Here is a 21,278-nt window from a genome sequence, read left to right as displayed (position 1 = left end):
ACACATTAGAGGGAAATGTGCAGCCACACTAGTAGTGGGCTGCACCATACCACTATTGGTTCATGGGTCAATAGGGTTGTTATCACTAAATTATGTTCATAGATGGAGCCACAATGGTATATTTTCCACGATGGAAGTAAATGCACTCATAGGACTGGTCAATCACCAACGGCCCCAATCGCCTTCGTTCTGGAGCACGTCATCGAGCATCCACCTCTAGAGGTTATGTCGTCGACTTAGAAGACCCATCATGTTCTTATAGTATTGGTGATCTTTTTCTCGTTCACGCAAAAGGTTTACGTGTCTTTGTATTAAGGTAAAAAAATTGTATGTTTGATACAACACGTCTTGACGGCGTCCTAGGTGGTCAATAAAATTTTACATGGACGCTTAGACCATTCCTAGTGTATTAAAGTACTGGTGATCTTTGCGGTTACGCCATTGCATCTCTGTCTAGAGGAAGCCGAGTACATGCAATGAGACCCATAATGGGGTTTTTTTTGTGTTCTTGGGTGCATGGACCTTTTATTAGATGATTTTGTAGTCAATAGCCACACACGGGTCTATCTATAATATTCCATTTTTTGTCACGTTAGTAATTTGGTATATGGGTCATTCGGCTTTGTTGGATAAGCAATTCAGCCTCGTCCGGAATGGCGTAACTGCCCTAGTTAATTTCTGAAACGGTAGGCATTTTTTAGATAAATAATGGAATAACCATCCATGGTTCCAATTCTGCCTATGAGAAGATTTTTTTTTTTACGAAACTATGAGAAGAATTTTAACCCCTGCATGCATGCGACGAGGCAAGTTATTTTATGAGTCAAAGAAATGGTCACCGGCCGGCGGCTGCAAAGAATAAAGCGCCAAATTTTAACTCGTGCAGAGCCCGATGCGCCGTGTCGTTGGTCCGCGTGTGTGTATACATGGCCTTGTTTAGATCACCTCTAAATTCCAAGTTTTTTCACTCTCTCTCCATTACATCAATTTTTAGACGTATGCATGGAGCATTAAATGTAGGTAAAAAAAAAACTAATTGCACAGTTTGGTTGTAAATCACGAGACGAATCTTTTGAGCCTAGTTAGTCCATGATCGAACAAAGTTTGTCAAATACAAACGAAACATGCTACAGTGTCCAGATTACAAAAATTTGCAATCTAAACCAGGCCTATATATATCATCCCCTTCGTAGGACGGATAGTTTTGCTGAGGCCTTGTTTATTTTGCAAAAATTTTAGTGAAACGGTACTATAGTATTTTCATTGTTATTTCGTAATTAGTGTCTGATCATAGTCTAATTAGGCTTAAAAGATTCGTATCGTGAAATTCGTCTAAACTGTGTAATTAGTTTTATTTTTTATTTATATTTAATGTTTCATGTATGCGTCTAAAAATTCGATGTGATAAAAAATCTTAAAAAATTTTGCAAAATAAAGTGAAACTAAACGGTACCTAGGGTTCGTGCCCGCCCGGCCGTTGGAGATGGAGATGCATAGTACTGTGGCGTCCGCGTGGTACATTTTGCACGGCACCAATTCCGGGAAGAAGCCCGTGTGGCTTTCCTGCGGCGTCTGCGTGTCTCGCCCGGTACCACTCTGGTCACTTCGGGATTCAATGCCGCAATAATGGGGGACATGGACATCCTGGCGCGCGTAGCTGAGATCTACTAGTAGTCCGTACGGCAAAAGCTACCTTCTTGCTTTGCTGGTACTGGTACTGCTGTTCATTTCCACGCGATACTCAGCGAAAAGTTATTTACGGGGTGAGGGTAGGCGCAAGAGCGGTCGGTTGATCGATCGGCAAACATCGAGCGAGGAACATGGCTCGCTGCATGCGCACGCCGGCCAGAGACCTAACGCGCGCGCGCGGCGTGCGGTGGCGGCGGCGGGCGGCGCGGCCTCGATCGGACACGGTCAGTGGCGCGGCCGGCGCTGCCCCGTGCTCCTCGCGACTTCGAGTCTCGCACTCTCGCTCGGCAGCGGGCCGGCAGCGTGAGGATCCCGCGCTGTGGGCACACGCATGTGGCGCCCTAGCTAGATCCCGTCTCTCTTGCATTAGCATGGTAATATAAGCTTGTTTGCGTGCCACGTCTGCTGTAGGCAAGCTGCAGTGTGTTGCTGCCGCGCTTCATCTCCGAATCTCCGGTCGTGAGACTTGCGCCGGACTGCCAGATGCACACAGCCAGTGTTGTTGGCGGAGGGGCCTGGGGAGTGGTGACAGCAAAGGGGCCAGCAGCCCAGCAGGCGGGGCCGACGAGCGTACGGGTATGGGGGACAAAACGAAGTAGAGAGAGAGAGATGACTGCTGCTGCTGCGTGCTAGAGCATGCAGCTAGTGCTAGCTGCTGCCCATACTTTTTCATGTGTTCTGAACTTCTGACGAGCCATGACGATGCTAGCAGTTCTCTCGATCGTGTGCGCTTGGGACTAGCGACGCCATACTGGGATGGGTGCATCATTGGATGGCAGCATGGTGCTGTCCCATCAGAGAGAGCCTTTTCAATCGTCAGTCTCGTCTTGGCCGGCCCGCCCCCCGTGTACTTGTTTGTTCGTCTTCCTTCTATTGGACATGTACCCGCTGTCCTCTTCCGGCCACGGATCTCTGTCTGTGATGTGCTCTGAGGTGCTCCTGTCCGGGGCTTATGGCCGCTAGACCTAGCAGTCAGCTGATGACGTGCTGTGGGATACCACACCTCGATCGGATGTCGATCAGATGATGATGAGGCAGCAGCAATGAGCACGATCGACCACGCTATAATGCAAACAGAGAGCTGTTACATGCATTGGGCACGCATTGTCGACTGTGCGCGACGTCGTCAAAATTGTGCATCGGATCGAACGAACTGAACGCACTTGTATCAGTATATCACACTACACACTAGTTCTCCTCTATCAATATGTTTCGGCCATGTTCGTTTATCTTATAATCTGTCTTTTTTAGTTTATTTTTTTAGTCAGAACAGTATTTTTCTCTCACAACAAATTAGTCGGAACAATATTTCGATTTGTTTTTTCAGCGAAGCAAACGGGACCGTATTTGTCTGGCATGCCAGCAGTTTTCGGAAAAAAAGTATATTACACTAGTAGTAAATTAAACACTGAAAACAAGCAGGTGGATCGAACACGGTTATATCGCACGTACGATCAACCAGACGCTTTCCAACACGCGTACTACGTCGCAATGCAATGATAACCGGCCGCCCAGAGAAAGCATGCGGTCGGGTGGATGCAAGGTGCCATGTGCCAGCGTTCCTCGCACGCTGCCTGGACATGAACAAGCGTACTTCCGTGCCATCGCCATCACCATCGGAGGGCAACGCACGGCCGCACCGCATGCTGCTCTGCCGGCAAGACGCAATCATCTCAGACCACGGGATTTGCATGCCTGGCCTGGCTCATTCGAGCACAATACCAATGGTCGACGGCGGCGGCCGGGACTGCCTGCGCCCTGCGGCCACCGTGCCATGCCACGAGACGAGCGCGGCCGCGCGGGGAACTGCTGCCTGTGATGAGTCTGTGAGCGGGGTGGCCCGTGGCCGTGCTACTCGTACAGGCACGGACAGTGGTGGAGTCAGGATTTATACTCAGGGGGGCCGGCCGTCCAGAATTATACTTAGGGGGTCGGCTTGGTCTTTTTCATTGCGATAATTTTATTATCTAGTTGTGTTTTGTATGATTATATTATCTAGAAGATATTAATAGGTATATATGATAAGAATTTTATATAATCTCCCTCTTAATATAAATAAAAAATATTAAGTTATGCTACTAATTTTTTTTTGTTGTGAAACATTGGGGGGGCCATGCCCCCCCCCCTGGCTCCGCCAGTGGGCACGGAACCACGGAGTGGGAGATCACTCTTTGCCCGTCTTGCGAGCAAACCGGGGGCGCAAGGTTCACCGTCGTGGCACATCGGCACAAGCAGCGCCGCAGCGTGCAAGAGACCAGCAGCAAAAGCTGTGGAGACTTTGCCTCGTGGTCGCGGTCGCGGCCGATGAAGAAGAAATCGGGATGCAAATGGGCCACAAGCATAAACTAAAATGCAGAACAGTATGTGATGATTATAGATAATTTCTCTATTTCAAATTATAAGTTGCTTTGATTTTTTTTATACATCCATTTTATCTAAAAAATCAAAGCAACTTATAATTTAGAACGGAGGGAGTACTGCACAAAACTGAAAACGTGGCCCGGCTGCATTCTATAATTCCGTCTCAGGTTGGATGACGAAAGCAACCAAGAAAGCTTAACAGAACTAAAGCACTGCAGCTGTGAAGGCTAGTTTGCCTTCAGCACATCTAAGTGAACAAATTGTAATATAAGTTCGCCTCTTCCAATACAAAAACAGAACAATGCCAGCTCCCGCTTTTCCAAGTACCATGTCACGGAAACACCCGTTAGGCTTTGTTCGGTTCTATAAGGGATTAATAAATATTTAAATCCCCAAGCGAAAAGGACCAACCTGGACCACAGTGCCGTCTGTATGATGGACAGGGATTAAGGATTTTCTAGAGCTGTATCTCTTTTTTCTATACTTTTTCTATATTTTAAATGCATGAATTTTAAGATGATTTCAGGCAGCACTATTATATCTCTAACTAATACAAGTAAATTGCTACTTTTATGATTTGTTATTTGTCTTATTTCATAACATATTAAATGTAACACCCTCAGTGTTACCGCTTAAACAACTTGCTAAACTATGTCATGAGCATCATGTTTATGTGTCAATGCACGTGATAAAGTGTGTAGATCCATTTTCGTAACTCAAAACGATCAATAAAAATGCAAAACGAAAAGTTACTCCACGACTTGTATAGTTAGCAAGTAGGGTCGTAAACCAATTTTTATGGAACAAAAATGCTATAGAACTTATATAGGGAACTTTATTGAAGTTGGAAGTGTGAACTTTGTAGATGCCAATAAAATACTTGCTGTTCAAAAATAATATTGCTAAGTAATATTTCTACTAGCCTAGAAATGCAATTTGAAATAAGACTCAACTCAAAAACTTAGAAAAATTTTAAGTATGTGTCGGCGCAAAAACGTGTCGATGCGCCTGACACACAGCAAGTCAGAAGGATTAGCTCGGAGTAAGCCCGAAGATCCGCTTGGCTTCAACATAGGACCAGCCGATCATGTGAATCCCGAAGGTATGCCAGTCAATTTGACCTGCAATTGACAAGAAGAGAAAGTCTTATTAGTAATTTAAGGTGGAACATGCTGGTTTTGCCCAGACAGTTCCAAGTGTGTCGCTTTGGGAGCAGCCAGACGGAAAAATCGACTAAATAGCCAATACGAGAAGAAATCGACTGTTGAGGACTGTAACACTCGTGGGTCATGATTGATTTTATAGTAACGAATGCAACGTGCCTAGATATAAGTAACATCATCAGCTAGATAAATATAACCGGTGTAAAGCATTGAGCCGATAAGTTTAACGAGAAAGGATATAACATGCGAACAAAATCGACTGTCTAGTATAAATGGATCTACAAATGCTTTGAATCTAATCTGCTACCATCAACAATGAGGTTCGACCGGATCGATGCAGTTATGATGATAACAACAAACTAGAGCCAAAAAATCTATAAAATCATCTATACGTTGATAGATTTCTGAAAGGCATGCTATATGTGTGAAAGCACATGCGAATCAGCTAAAATAGTCGATTCAGGTAGAAAAGGGATTACAACATGTGAACAATCGACTATTTAACATGGACAGATCTATAAACTCATCAGACCTAACCTGTTATCCTTAACAGTGGGGTTCGACCGGATCAATGGCAGCTATGATAAAAACAACAAATCAAACCTTTAAAATAAACAGATCTATTCATATTTAACATAATCATAGAAACATACTGTAAGCGTTAAAGTGCGAGCAATCGGCTATTTAGCCGATGCAGGCATAGCAAACAACCAAGATCATGTCTGATCGAAAGGAAGTCTACTAGCTAGCATACTCCGATCTAAAGTACTAACAGTGGGGATCGACCGGATCGTTATATCCATAATAGCGAGCTATAGACCAGATTCAACTAGCTAGTAAACCTTCTCAAGATCAAACATGCCTTAACTGCGTACTATGCACGATCAAGATCAAAGTAGAATAGTCGATAAAACATAATCCATCGTTTAAAGTAAGAACAATCGCAATGTGATAGAACAAACAATAGACTAAAAGGATGTGAGGCCGATCTTGATCGGGCAGGTTGATATTGCTGAAACTAATGACAACAAGAACATCAGCAAGATCGGTAACTTAATGAATCTACCCGAAGGATGCCACCCTTAGGTAGAGTCGATAACTTGACCATAATCTAATTCGAGCAGTGGAGATCAAACTTAACCGATACAGCCGTACTTGAACTAGATAAGGATCAATAACTAGCATATACTAGAGCTCGCAAGAGGTCGGTCGGACCGATGCAGCCTTACAAACAGAAGTATAAGCCATGACGATACTTACAGACAAGCCAGAGGTCGACCGGATCGATGCAGCCTTACTTGTTGAAGAACTCATCGAGATCTATATTACTCCTATTCCTAAGGGTTAGCGTGAAGCCAAAAAGGTAAAGACTATTTTGATTGATTGAGAGATGTCCTATTACAATAGCCGGGGGTCTATATTTATACCCTGGGCTGATAAGAGTTCTAAACGAACACGACTAAAAAAATATCAAGATACATGTACTCTAATTTCCCTTGTGTAGAATCCTTGCTGATGAAGCTTCCTTGGCCAACGTATCCTCTTTTGTTCCATGTACATGCACGTACACAATACACATGATACGTGTCTTTGTTTCCTTTATCGTCGATGTGCACCTGGACGTTGTATTTTATCCCAAATTCCCTTCCTTTCTTGTATAAATCTATTTTATTTGGTCATGCATCGACCTAACAATTCGAAGTCCTAGGAATGCACACGTATGCATGTACTTCCTCTTGTCGAGCTTATCTTTGTTGGCTTGCATCTTCACCACGTCGACAACCTAGAGTCATGTACCTACACCATCCAAACTAAGGCAAGCAACACGATACATATGGAGTCCGGCTGGATTCCATTAATCTCTACACACACGTGTAAACCAGCTCGCAATCCCAACTACCCTTATCCTCACGTCAAGATATCTTGGATGTCATGCTTCCCAAAAAATATATTAAATAATATTTCTTTTGACATTATCGGCCGATCTCTTCCTTTCCAGGGTAAGCTTACCAAATTTTGGTGTAAACAGTATGTTAATAGCTAGACATTGCCATGTTCAGCAAATTATTGCAAGAGATTGAGTTAAAGAGTGATGAGGTGTTATAGCTCAATTTAGCAGCCTCATATACCACCTTGAGCTTAGAGAAGACAGTTAGGGCGTAGAAGCAACGGTTTAGTCATGGTCGATGCTTTAAAATTCATGCATGACACTTACTTTGGTTGCCTGGCCGAGGGTGCGCTGTCACCATCGCGCGGAGCCTCGGTGTCGCTGGGCTCGGACGCATGCTCGCGCACTGCCGCACGTGGTTGGCCACGACCGCCCTGTCTTGGCAGGCCATAGCTGGTCGTCTAGCCTTGTCATGCGGTGCTGCCGCCACCGCCGGCCCGGTGCCCTGGCCGCCCTGCCGCGCAGATGTTCCGTCCCGCTGCCGCGCTGTGTCGTTGTCACTCGCCATGTTGTGTTGTGGGCCGCTAGCCACGCCTGCTCTGCTGTCCCTACCGCACTGCTGCGATGCCGCTGCTGCTGATACTATGCCGTGATGTGCTCGTCCCCTTGCTGCGCGCACAAGGGCTTGCCCCCCTCCTCTGCTGCCCACACCATTGCTTTGCCATTTATGGCACAGCAACCCCACAGGCAGTGTTGGTGGTGGCGTGCATGTGTTGTCCATAGTAGCGATGTGCGGGTCGACTGGATCGCGACGGATGCATCCTGCCAAGGCTGGTCACGTCGAGCTCTAGTTCTCTCTCTGCTCTCCCCACCATGGCCGACTGTGTCGCGTGAGTTAATACGGCTGGGAGGAGTCATCTCGGGCCATGGCGTCGTGTCTCTAGTGCCGCCATCAAGTCCTCTAGTCGACCTTCACTACCCTGCCTTGAATGGCACCTGGCTGAGCTCCAATTTTGGAGTTTTGCCCCCGCCACTGCGCCATTAAGACCCAGCCCGCCACCACCATAGGTAGCCACTAGCTCACCGTCTCAAGCCAAATTGGCTGCACCACCTGACCCGCATTGCACCCCTTCTTACTGTGCGCACCTAAGCCATACCCCTATGGCTCCCCTGAAGGAGCTGGCGTGGCTGTGCCATTGTGGCCCACCGTCATGCTTCCTGCGCGCACGTGACCAGGCTTGCTCGGGGCGTCTCCGGCCAAGCCACCGCCACGGGTAGGTGCGTGGTGGGTCGTTGATGTTCACCCATTGTTTCTATCACCTCTTTTATGCCAAGGAGGTTGCCATCGCCGCAGGATGCCGCTGTCGTGGAAAGGCCATCCTACTACGTCTCGACTTGTCCCACCACTGCCCGGAGTTGTGTGTCAGCCCGTAGGTAAGAGTTGACCCCCTAGCTAGGTCTCTGTGGGTCCTAGTTGGACGACATAGCGGCTTAGTGCCGCCTAGTGTCACGCCGATGAGCACGAAGGCATCGGGGACCTCTCCGATGTGAAGACAAGAAGATAGAGGGCTTCCTTGCAAAGTCATTGTCTATAGAAATAGTATGCGTAGTGCTCACGCTAATGCCTGGTAACGTGAGGGAGTTTTTGTAAGAGTGCCAACGCGCGCGGGCTGCCCCCGTCGTGGGCCGACTCGCATGGGCCATGTCCGCGCTGTGGGCCGCGCTGGGCTCATCGCCTTTTCTTTTTAAGCAAATTAGTTAAATGATTTTCTAATTACATTTCTGAGCTGATCTTTGGCAAATCATATAAAATCATGTAGGTGTCTAAAAATTGTGAAACCAATTTTGTTAGGTTCCTAAAATCATGACCTATCTGCTAATGTATTTTGTTCACTTAGTTTCATAGGATTTTCAAGAGTAGACTAATTAATTTAAAGCACTTAAAATGGGTAAAACTTGAACTTATAGGAATTATTGTGATGAATTGGTAGTAGTACTAGCCCCAAAATTTTTACAGTAGATTCCTAACAATATTAAGTGCTCACTATAATTTTTGTAGATCCATAGGAATTAGTTTGTTAAGGTAACTAAATGAGCCCTAGTACTAATATATATATTTAATTAATCAAATGTCAAAAATAATTGGGGTTTTTTAGAACGAAAACATTTTCTAGAAACGAGCCTCGCTTGACCACGTGGATACATGGCTTAGTATGTTAGTCATTAAAGCTAGCTCGTTAGCTAACAAGACATAATCGTATTTTAGAGTTATGGTTGTTGTTGATCATTTACGTTTCTACGTTGCATCCACGTATATCATAATAGGAACAATGATGGATCGCGAAGACATCTAGAGTAGCAGAAGTAGTTGGTGATGTGATGATCATGCCACCATGATGAATAGCTAACTTGGTTATATTTTATCTAGGCAAGCCTCGGTGCATAACCCCTATTATTCTGCACTTTATCTTATGCTTGTGCATTAAGTCTTAAGGAGTTGAATGAAAACCACTTGCATATATATATATATCATTATCCTATGAGTCCTACTAGTATAACAGAATCGTGTAGATTGCTATGCTATAGGACTCCGGTAGAAGTCGAGTTATTACCTGTCACTTGCGAGAGATCGAAAAGATATTATTGTTGTTATTATATTACTGTCACATGGAGTATATATGAATGATAATTGGAGATTGGGCGGAATGGTATTTTGGATCTGGACTTGGTTAGGTATTCAAGCGAGGCTCGGATTGCACTTATTCTGCCTATGTCGATTGAGGATCGTTCGTTGCATTGAATTCTAGTTAGGTCATAGACTTATTATCCGAAGCAGATACTTGCTTATGGGAGTGGGAAGACTCGGTGCTCTCTTGTCGTGGGTTCTGGCTCTTTTCGGAACGATCGATTGGAGATGAGAATGGTGGAGGTCTAAGCACCACACTGAGTTTGGGACTCAGGTGTGGAGGCTTAGAGTCCAAGTTTGGACGGAGACCTGAACCCATTGACAGGAGAGTGGTGGGTTGGTCTTGCTTGTGCCTGGGGTATAAGCGGGGCGTGTGTTTTGGGTACCCAGCTGGGATACATTGATTCACAAATCGTCGTGTAATATGGTACGACTTGTCTACGATCTAGCACCATAGTAAGAACTAGAATATGAAAGATGGTAAAATAGTTTTGATTGCTTACCACCTGCTTGAAAGTAGAAAAGGTGTTTACATAGAATGGTTAGTTAATGAAGTAATGATGACTGCAAATAAAATTGAATATAAGGATGAACGCTTAGTAATGCCTCCTGCAGATGCAATAAACCCACAAGCCAGGTAGCCTTGCATATCCTTGGAGTTTTTTCTTTTCTCCTAACGGGTAAGTCTTGTGGAGTACAATTGAGTATTCAGGGTTTGTTCTACCCTATTGTAGGTGACAGGTGGATGCTAGATCTGACACTTGTGTGCGGGAACCTCCTAGTGGGCTCAGCGTGGATTTTCTTAACGTTGCGAACATAGAGTTTATTTAAAAATTTCACCCAAAATGTTTTACAATGGAAAAACTTATAACCTGTTATGATGTATATAACGGATCATCATGCAATGTTTAACTTGCCATTAAATGATTTTATTTCCGTTGAAACTCTGATAACATGGTTATATTTCGTTGTTATAAACAATAAATATTATACTCTGATATTGTATGGAAAGTGATGTAAGATTTGACTTAAGAATGTTGTAAGCTTTATTCTCTTATTTGTGATCCTGATGGAAAAATATGAATTTTCGGGTTCTCCCTTAGAGTGTGCTTGACGGAACTACGTAATTTAGTATCCTCCCTTGAGTACTTAGTGTCTAATGAAAGACAAACACTCCTGAGAGATATTAGATTAGACGGTTCTACCATATCAAATTTTATCCTTGTTTTCCTATAAAAAATAATTGTAAATTTTTAATTGTCTTTGTGCCAACACAAATCAAATTTTATCGGGTTTGTGGTTTTATATAATGGGTTTTTTATTCTCGGTTCCGAAAATTACAGATTGCGTTTACAAAAATTGCAACAAACAAAATCTGTAATCGTAGTATAAAATATATGCATTAACCGTCGTCTGAAAGGAAACTAAAATTCAGGCACCTGAATTTGAGCAAATCCTTTTTTCTTAAGCAAAACCATGGGTCAAGTTTTTTTTAATATTTCTCTATTATCAAACTATATTCATCTATTAATTAATCTATCTAGAGATACTTACAAGACATTATAAATACCAATATACTTATACATATACACTATAAAAAATGCTCGTGCGTTGTAACAGAAAATACTGTTGTTGCATGGTAGCCTAAATGGCCGATGGTTTTGATTGGGTAGGTGGTTTCCTAAGATTTCCTGGCCGTTAATATCTTAGGAATGAGCTGCATTGTTGGCTAAAATATGTGCAGCTACTTCATTGTGAACCTGCCAAACCATCCATGATTTGGAATTGAATCTTTTTTCATTTCTGACTTTCCAAATGTACCAAAGTATTGTGAGAATTTTTTTGGAGCAACACAGGAACACAGAGAGATGCGATCAGATCTCATTTGGGGGGCACCTAGGTGTCGACCTGGGTGGCAGATATCCCACGTTGACCCTCTCCCTACGCGCGCTTTAAGATAGTGTGCCAAACACTGTAGCAACAGTACCGTTTTGTTTTTATTTGGTAATAATTGTCCAAACGTTGACTAATTAGGCTTAAAACGTTCGTCTTGTAAAGTACAACCAAACTGTGCAATTAGTTTTTGATTTCGTCAACATTTAGTACTCCATGCATGTACCACAAATTTAATGTGACGGGGAATCTTCTTTTTGCATAGTGCTAAATTCTGGAATTGGGAGTGAACTAAACATGGCCTTAATTATCTTGGACCTTCACGGGCTGTTTCTCACGTAACGTGCTGGCATGCCAAGCAGCAGCCATGCACTAAAACCAAAAATACTGATGTCAGCACATCCCATGCTTTTTGAAGTAAAAAAAAGTCATAAATTCTAAACTAAGTATCCTAATTAAAATTTGATTACACTATCGTGTTCCTTGCAATAAACTCCTCAAAACAAGCCCCCACAAGGATACATTTCGATAAAATTTTTAATGAATATTTATCTCATGATGAGTATATATTTAAAGATAGTCGTCGAACATCATATTAACACTAGACAATCATCACAAAAAATAACACAGAACATTATATGTATACTACGTGAACGTCACATAAATAATAAAATATAAAAATATAAAATAAAATTAAAATTAGTGAAGTAATTAATTATAGTCAAATAAAAAGAAGAAAAGATGCTATCGCACATTATAAAATAGGGGAAATTGGCTGCCGGACACCCACAGTGTTGGTCGTTTGCTGGCGGACACCCAAAGTAGAGCTATATGCTTGAAGACACTCTGGTTTGTTGTAATTATGCCAGAAGACACCGCGGGCCGATTTCCACCGGTTGAGGAGAGAGAAAAATTCAGTTTAGACATCCGGTGCCCCTGAGCCACGTTTGGGTCTGGTTGGACCAGCTAATAACCGACCCAAGCCTGGTCTAGTTAACCGGCTCGTCTTAATCTGTCTCAGTCTCCCCCGTCTCCACGACAAAGGAAGCGGCGGCGGCGGCGATGGCTGCGGGCGGGCGTCGTCGACAGAAAAGGGCAAGCAAAGGCCGGTGCAAGATGGCGATAGGCTCGGACGCTTCGTCCTCGATAGGTTCGCGTGGAGTGAGAGAGGCGCAGCCACTGTGCCCTTTCTGTAGGATGGTGACTGTTGTGGAGCGGACATCGAGAACACAAAACAACCCAGACAAGCAGTTCTATACTTGCAGGAATCGAGACTGGGTGAGTTATTTTCATTTCATTTATTTGTGGTCCATTTTGGCCTTTTGAAATCCTGATCTAGGGTTCATCCCAATCTTGTGTTCTTCGGCGTGAACAGGGCAACGGCCAGTGCGGTTTCTTCATGTGGAAGCCACCGAGCACAGGAGATGGCGTGGATGCTGCAGCAGTGATGTCAGGCTTGAAGGCTTTGGATAAGTCTCTATTGAACCTGACCAATGTTGTTTCTTTTCAGAGGGCTGCTATGAGTAGAATAGCTGGAGAGCAGAGAGTGAATAGGTGGATGAATGTGGTTTGTAGGAGTTCTAAGCTTTGTTGCAATGTGCTTTGTTGCCATGTGGATGAACAATGCATGAACTTTGCTTTGTAATGTTTGTGAAATGAATGGAATGCAGTTATCTGACTGAACAATGCATGAACTTTACTTTGCTTTGTTGCCATGTGGATGAACAATGCATGAACTTTACTTTGTTTTGTAATGTTTGTGAATGTTGCCATGTGCTTTGTAGGAGTTCTGAGCTTTGTTGCCAAGTTTAATATATTTTAATCATTACCAACTTGAATACAGCAAGCAACATTACCATTAAAAGGTAGGTGGCACAACAACCATACTAAGTTGACTAGAATACAATACCAAGTTCAGTGCAATACAATACCAAGTTCACTACAATACCAAGTTCACTACAATACCCAGTTCACTACAATACGCAGTTCAATACAATACCAACTACAATACCCTCCAGCTGTTGCAGTTTGTTCTAGCAGTGTTCATATGCCACAGAAGCCACAAAAGCATAGAAAAGCACATAATCTTTCTTCTCTTTCTGTGTTGCTTGTAGTGCCTACAAGTCCTTCAAGGCCCTCTTGCTCCTAGTGCAAGCGCTTGGACTGCCTGGTAGCTGTGAGGAAGCCTGACTCCTAGTTAGGGGCCTTGAGCTATCTACCACTTGGTGTTTGGCCTAGGTCCTAGTGACTGGGGAGTTTGGAACCCTGCAAGATGAAACATGTGGTTAAGATGTAGTAAACTAACTGAAATGAAGGCAAGAGATGGATCACGTACTGTGTAGCTTGTTTAGGAGGTGTAGGCTCAGCAGGAGTTGCCTTCTTCTTCTTGGGTTGTTTCCCCATGGAGGAGGCCTTTCTCTTCTTCTTCTTCTTAGATGGGTCATCTGTGGTCTCTATAATCTCAACCACTTTTGGCTTATAAGTCTTCCTCTTCTTTGGTGGTGCAGGTGGTGGTGCATCAGGGTCTAGGACAGTTTTATTGCAGGTTTTTTGGAGGTGGCCAAATCCACCACACCTTTTACACCTTTTCTTCCCCCTGCTGCTTGACCCATCTTCCTCAGCACCAACCAGCCTTCTTTTCCTTGGCCTTCCTACTGCTCTATTGCATTTAGGAGGAAGGAGAGTGAAGCCAATGTCCACCTTTTCCCATTCTTCTTTGCCTGGCATAGGAGCCACAACAGTTGCATAAGCTGCTTTGAACATTTCTATAGAGTAGTAAGGGTCCACAAAGTCCTCCAATTCTACTCTTCTTGTGCTAATGTAAGCTATGGCATGCACACAAGGCAAACCAGTTAACTGCCAACCTCTACAAGTGCATTCTTTCTTTTCCAGATCAACAATGAACCTCCATGGGACTAGGTCCTTATTCACTCCTACTTCTCCAACCATTGGGCCACTCCTGTGAATGGTGTACTTCAGATTTCTACTTTTGTTGTGCAGTTCCTTCATGAAATGAGGCAAAACCTTAAACCCAGACAACTTTGAGGCCAGCTGCCTCCTTGTGCAAAACCTCTCCATGATCAATTGCCTTATCTTGTCCATGAGATCTAGAACAGGTAAGGACTTCTCTTCCCTGATCCAACTATTGAAGGTCTCAGCTATGTTGTTGGTGACATAGTCACATTTGCTTGTTGTGCTGAACTTTGACCTTGCCCATAGCTATTTATGATTGTCCATCAGCCAGGTTGTTGCCTTTGGGCATGCCTTAAGCATCTCATTCCAGTGTCTATCATGGGTTGTTTGCCTATAGCACCTTGATGCAGGCCACAAGTTCTTTTCAAACACTTCACCCCTAAATCTCTTCTGGAAATTCTTCACAAGATACCTCATGCATTCTCTGTGCTCTACACCATTTGTGAAGACTTTAGTAACTGCCTTATCTATTCCTTTACCTGCATCAGTTGAAATAACAAGACCAGGTGGGGAACCAATAGCCTTATGTAGCATCTTCATGAACCATTCCTAGTTGTCCTTGGTTTCACTGCCAAATACTCCATAGGCCACTGGGAACATCCAGTTGTGGCCATCAATCCCTACTGCAGCTGCTAACTGCCCCTTCCACTTTGCTGTCAAAACTGTGGAGTCAATACCTAGATAAGGTCTGCAACCTTCAAGGAAGCCATCAATGCATGGCTTCAGTGCTTCAAATATCCTACTGAATCTTCTTTTGTTATTCTCAACATCTCACTCAACCTCTACAATACTGCCAGGACTCCTCTTCTTAATTTCTCTTTTCCAAGAAAAGACATGTACAAAGCTGTCCTCCTAGCCACCCAATATCTCATCTAGGGCCATTTGCTGGCCGTCCCAAACAACGTAGTAGCTCACCTGGATGCAGTACTTGTCCTCTAACTTGCCCTTCAAAACTTTAGGACCAAGAGTTGGATCTTTCCTAAGCCAATTTATGACTCTGTCCTTGACCCAATGATTGGTAGCCATACAATTCCTTTGCACTTTGCCTGTGCTGGCACAGTTATGCTTGTGTGGTAACTTCTTAATCTCCACCCATCAATAAAATAAGGAAACAAAGTGAAGAGTTAGTAACACTGAATCAATAACTGAATCAATAACTCAATCAATAACTGAATCAATACCTGCCATGTCCTCCCATCTTCACACTAAGATGCATGAATCCTCCACCTACACCTCTTGGCCTTACAATGTGCTCTATACCATCGTGACTCACTATAAGGAACTGCAAGTTCAACTTCATTAAGCACAACATATTGCCTAATACACCTCTTAAAACATAAACCATCTTCAAAAGTAACACCAAGAGCTATCTTAGGGTTCTCTATGTCAGTCACATGCACCACACCCTCACAGCCAGGGATGAAAACGGATCAGATACGGACGAATATCACCGATATTACATTTGTTTTCATATTTCTGTCCGGATTCAGATTCGAATACGGATAGTGTCAACTATGTCGGATAGGATACGATTGGATATCGATATCATAAATATGCGATTTGAGTATTCGGATACGGATACGGTATCAGATGTTGGATATCCGGACTCGGATACGGATAGATCTCAACCCCTCTAAACGGATTCGGTTTCGAATACGGTCGGAAAATATCCGTACCGTTTTCATCCCTACTCACAGCCCCTCTCATCATCCACACCTAGTGGGTCATCATCTTCTAGGTTAGTGTCAGGATAATAATCACTGTCCTCAGCATCATCAATGAGCACATCCTTGTACTTCTCTTTCTCATCATCTACTCCTACATACTCAACTTCATTAGACTCTCCCCAGTCATCATCAACCTCAACATTATCATCACCTTTAGGATTATCATCAACCTCAGGATTAGCACGAACCTTAGGATTATCATCAACCTCAGCATTAGCATCAACCTCAGGATTTGCATCAACCTTAGGATTAGCATCAACCTCAGGATTATCATGAACCTTAGGATTATCATCACCTTCTGGATTATCAATAGCTTCTGGATTATCAACAACTTCTGGATTATGAACAGCTTCAGCAGTATGAACAGCTACTGGATTTTCATCAGGCAGAATCATAGCTAATGGCAAACAAATGACCTGACTCTGTTCTGTGCTAACAACAGACTAAGTATCACCAGATGCATTGGCATTACAAACTTGAGACTGTAATAAATGAGGACCAGTGTCTACAACCTCTACAGTCAGTGGCACCCTTCTACTGTCCCAATACACATCAAATGCATGTAGCAGAGCAGAATCAGAATCTATGCGCACTGTCTCATCCTTAGTTTTGTTAAAGAAAGTAACCTCCAGTGCTTGATCTTTACCATGAACTATGTCCTCAACAAGGCAATCATAAAAACCCATCCAACTAAAGATATCCTTGTCCACCACACACATGAAGTTAGTAGTTACATGATAATCATCGAGCCCATCTAGTCTTTGCTCTACATAGGCAAGTACTCTAATTGCCAATCTACAGGTGGACGTCGGATCCATCCTAATTCAAAAAAAGACCACATCCAAACTAAATGATTTCAAACCGTAACCTTTCTAACGCATCCGCAGTCATACAAATCAAAAGAGTACGGGTTCAAGAAATCTCACCCTTTTAGAATCCATTTCAAATTAGGCACCCTAGGCGGACAACCAGTGCACTGTGCATTCTTCCTATTGGGGGACTTCATCTTCGGGTCGTGGGGGTGCTGCAGATCCTCGGCCCCCCATGGTGGATGACGGCCGAGGCTGGAGGTGTCGACGGCGGGCACCGGAGTGGACGGCGTCGCGGCGGGCACCGGAGTGGAGTGGGCGGCGACGGGAGTGGGATTAGGGAAAGTGACGGCCGCTAAAACCCTAACAGGCGGGACGGGCCGGTTAACCAGACTAGGCTCGGGTTAGTTATTATCTGGTCCAACCAGACCCAAACGTGGCTCAGGAGCGCCGGATGTCCAAACTGAATTTCTCTCTCTCCTCAACCGGTGGAAACCGGTCCGTGGTGTCCTCTGACGTAATTACAACAAACCAGAGTGTCTTCTAGTATACAGCTCCACTTTGGGTGTCCGCCAGCAAACGACCACCACTATGGGTGTCCGCCAGCCAATTTCTCCTACAAAATATATCATAGAACATCACATTAACATTACACGAATATAACTAAATATAGCATAGAACATCATATGTATACTACGTAAACATCACAAATACCATGAAATATAAAATAAAATAATATAATTAGTGAAATAATTAATTAGAGTAAAAAAATAAGAAAAAGTGTTACCGAACATCACAAAATATATCTAGAACATCAATTTATGCTTACTGAACATCACAAAATACATCGTAGAACATCACATTAACACTACACGAACATTATAAAATATAGTATAGAACATCATATGTATACTACGTGAACAATACAAAAAATCATAAAATATAAAATAATAAGATTAGTGAACTAATTAATTAGAGTCAAATAAAAAGAAGAAAAAAGCTAGCGAACATCACAAAATATATCCTAGTACATCAATGTATGCTTGCTGAACATCATAAAATACATCGTGGAACATCATATTTGTAGTCACGGACATAAAAAAATACATCATAGAACATCACATGTATACTACATGAACATCACGCGTGTCTATAAATAAAAAACAAAAACATAAAATTATAAATAGAAGAAAAGAAAGGAAAAAATAAAATACAAAAATAGAAAATGAAATAAACAAAATTATTAACTCTATCAAAAAAGAAATTAAAAATGTATAAATGTTGAAAATATAAGAAAAAACAAAAACAAAAAACTAAATAGAAGCAAGGAAAGAAAAAAGGAAAATAAAAGGAAATAAAAATTAATAGAGTAAAATAAAAATAGTAAAAGAATAAAGAAAATGAAAAGAATGACAAAAGTCCAGAAAAATCAAAAAAGAAAAAGAAAATGAAAGAATGAAAGGAAAGAAAAAAGAAAAGGAAAACATACAATAAAAAAAGAATATATAAAATGAAAACAAAAAGAATAATAAAAGAGTACCGAAAAGGAAAAATGAAAAAAGAAAGGAAAGAAAAAAAGAAATAGAAGAAAAGAAAGAATAATAGAACACAACAAAAAAATAAAAGAGAAAAGAGAAAGGAAAAAGAAATAGTAGAAGAAAAGAAAAAGAAATGGAAATAGAAAAAAAAAGAGAAAAACTCACCTAGGACGGAACGTAGACCGATCGAGTGCTCCGACTGCAGGTCGAACGGCAGTCATCGCTTCTGCGTGGAATTATGGGCCGAAACTGCTGTTGGGCCAAACTAAAGCCAGGACATAATATGAGGGAGGGCGGTCGGCGCAGGTCTGCCATCGGACTGGTTGGCAGCGACGCTTTCCGCTCGTTTGGACCCTCAGCGCGAGTACTTCGGAGCCCGTTACACATGTCCAGCTATCTTTTTTTTTTGAGCAAGTCCAGCCCAGCTATCTGAAAACGGCCGTATGCGTGTTGTCTTTTCTCAGTCCTTATAGCCCAGCTGCCCGAGACGCCCTCCCACGGCAGTTTCCTTCTCCGTCAGCCGCGCCGCCGCCCGCCTCCCACTCTGCCAGCCGCCGCGATGGAGGCGCTCCACGAGGAACTACCCTTCGACCTCGACTTCCACCCGTCCTCCCCCCTCGTCGTCACCTCCCTCATCACCGGCGAGCTCTGCCTGTACGCCCTCCGAACCGCACACACTAAACCCTATCCCTTTCCAAGTTTCCCGTTCCAGTTTGCTTGTTCTTACCGGCACAGACTAACCGCTTCCAATCTGGTTGGTTTCATAGGTTCCGCTACGGCCCGGAGTCGCAGCCTGAGAGGTACTCACGGAAGTTCTGTTGCTGCTCCTGCTCTGTTAATTTCACACTTAGAATTCTGCCTTGCGGTGCTCGGCACTGTGTTGCTTTGCTTATAGCATCAGATTAGTGTTCCTTGGTTTTTGCTTAGGTGTGCCCACAGTTTCTATAACCATGTAGTCTCTAAATGCTGACTTGAATTGAATTGCAAAGATAGAAATATCATGTGGTTAGTGCATTCCGTGATTCTGAAGTCTTTCATTGAGGTTATGCACTTATGCTTTGGCAATTCGAAGGTTGATTCCGTACCTTAGAGATTGATATTCACTTCGTTTTTGTTTGATACTAAGGTTATTTTCGGTAAAAGCTCACAAGGAGTCATGCAGAGCTGTTCGTTTTGTGGACTCAGGAAAAGGTAATGCCTTACTGCATTTTGTTATCGAATTATGTTATATACCTGCCAACCTGTGTACCCGCTTGCACTGCATTTTATGGATCATTCTGATCTTTGTTTCTCACTCTGTAATGCTTCAAACACGATACTACAAAATTAGCAGCTTTAAGCTGGCAATGACAATCTGGAACTAATTGGGACGGGAGCACACCTTGATAGATCATGTTGCATGCCTTATGTCCGCTAACCATATCCTGATGGTTTTCTTGATGTTGTGGTTTGGTTCAGTGATTTTGTCGGGGTCAGCTGATTGCTCAGTTCTTGCCTCTGATGTAGAATCAGGCAAGCCCATTGCCCGCTTGGAGGATGCACATGAGTGAGTTTTGTTAGTTTTCAGTGCTAGTATTTATTTTATTTGTGGAACTAAACATTGGCCCATTTGTAACTTGATTTTAGGAATGCCATAAACCGCCTTGTCTGTCTTACTGAATCTACGATTGCCACAGGTGATGATGAAGGCTGCATTAAGGTATGAAGCAGTAAGTCTGCTGGCCTAAGATGTATAGGTGCTACAATACAGTTCAGTTTCATCATTTTGTTTCCAGTACCTTCACATTTCGGGGTCATATGAAAATAAGCATTAACAAGCTTATTTATATAGCAATGCTTGTGCCAAGCATACTGAAATCACTGTTACAGAAATGTTCACTTATGTCTGTTTTTGTGACGTTTTTGAGATGGCTCCTTTTGCAGAAAAAGTGTTTTATATGCAATTATCTTCTGTTAGATGTATAATGTAATTTTTGACTTAGTTATCCTCATTCCTTTAATTTTAGGTATGGGATACCCGGGAACGATCTTGCTGCAACAGTTTTGAAGTCCATGATGATTACATTTCAGATATGACCTATGTGGCTGACTCAAATCAGATACTGGCCACAAGGTACAACTAGATTCCCTGCAGTTGAGATGTATCAAACACAGCTGAAATGTTGTCTGCATGGCAAATAACTAAATATTTTCACCAATCCTTTTATTTTATTTCCCAATTTTTTGTCATGAAGCAGGCATAAATACTCCTGTTTTTAGCTCTGCACTTAACTGCTACTTCATGTAGAGTAGTTATTAAGTAATTTGATATGATCTTTTTAATACTAGCTAACAAAAGAAATTCTATGAGTCACTGAAGATGTATTTATTTGCAAACCATTTGCCTGTCAAATTTATTGACACCTATTCTGTGCATGATACATGGTAACTAAGGGTTAAACTTCTTTGTTTCCTTGTAGTGGGGATGGAACTTTGTCTGTGAACAACCTGCGGAGGAATAAAGTGAGTTTCCCTTGGAGTACATCGATTCTTGCTTCTAATGTGTTGAATT

At 42.8% G+C, this 21,278-nt stretch overlaps 2 protein-coding genes and 1 pseudogene across 2 annotated transcripts in view; 1 reads left to right on the top strand and 2 right to left on the bottom strand.

Moving 5' to 3' along the window:
* Positions 1-13,914: 13,914 nt before the first annotated feature.
* LOC136515681 (uncharacterized) lies at positions 13,915-15,193 on the bottom strand. The gene is made up of 3 exons (XM_066509205.1): positions 14,994-15,193; positions 14,016-14,888; positions 13,915-13,945 (listed from the first exon to the last, which is right to left on the bottom strand). The coding sequence occupies exons 1-3, from the start codon at positions 15,191-15,193 to the stop codon at positions 13,915-13,917; spliced, it is 1,104 nt and encodes a 367-aa protein (XP_066365302.1).
* Positions 15,194-15,505: 312 nt separating this feature from the next.
* LOC136515680 (uncharacterized) lies at positions 15,506-16,775 on the bottom strand (annotated as a pseudogene).
* A 2,456-nt stretch (positions 16,776-19,231) lies between these two features.
* Positions 19,232-21,278, top strand: part of LOC136516829 (WD repeat-containing protein 55-like) — a 34,709-nt gene continuing 32,662 nt past the window's right edge. Inside the window, exons 1-7 of the mRNA XM_066510320.1 lie at positions 19,232-19,381; positions 19,495-19,527; positions 19,854-19,918; positions 20,186-20,273; positions 20,354-20,426; positions 20,734-20,840; positions 21,187-21,229. Coding sequence (XP_066366417.1) covers positions 19,287-19,381; positions 19,495-19,527; positions 19,854-19,918; positions 20,186-20,273; positions 20,354-20,426; positions 20,734-20,840; positions 21,187-21,229 — 504 coding nt within the window. The 5' untranslated portion in view covers positions 19,232-19,286. The remainder of the gene's footprint in view (positions 19,382-19,494; positions 19,528-19,853; positions 19,919-20,185; positions 20,274-20,353; positions 20,427-20,733; positions 20,841-21,186; positions 21,230-21,278) is intronic.

This window comes from Miscanthus floridulus, chromosome 17 (assembly GCF_019320115.1).
Source record: "Miscanthus floridulus cultivar M001 chromosome 17, ASM1932011v1, whole genome shotgun sequence".
Taxonomy (NCBI): Eukaryota; Viridiplantae; Streptophyta; class Magnoliopsida; order Poales; family Poaceae; genus Miscanthus; species Miscanthus floridulus.
Note: the sequence above shows the minus strand (reverse complement) of the source record. Positions and strands in the feature narration are given on the sequence as shown.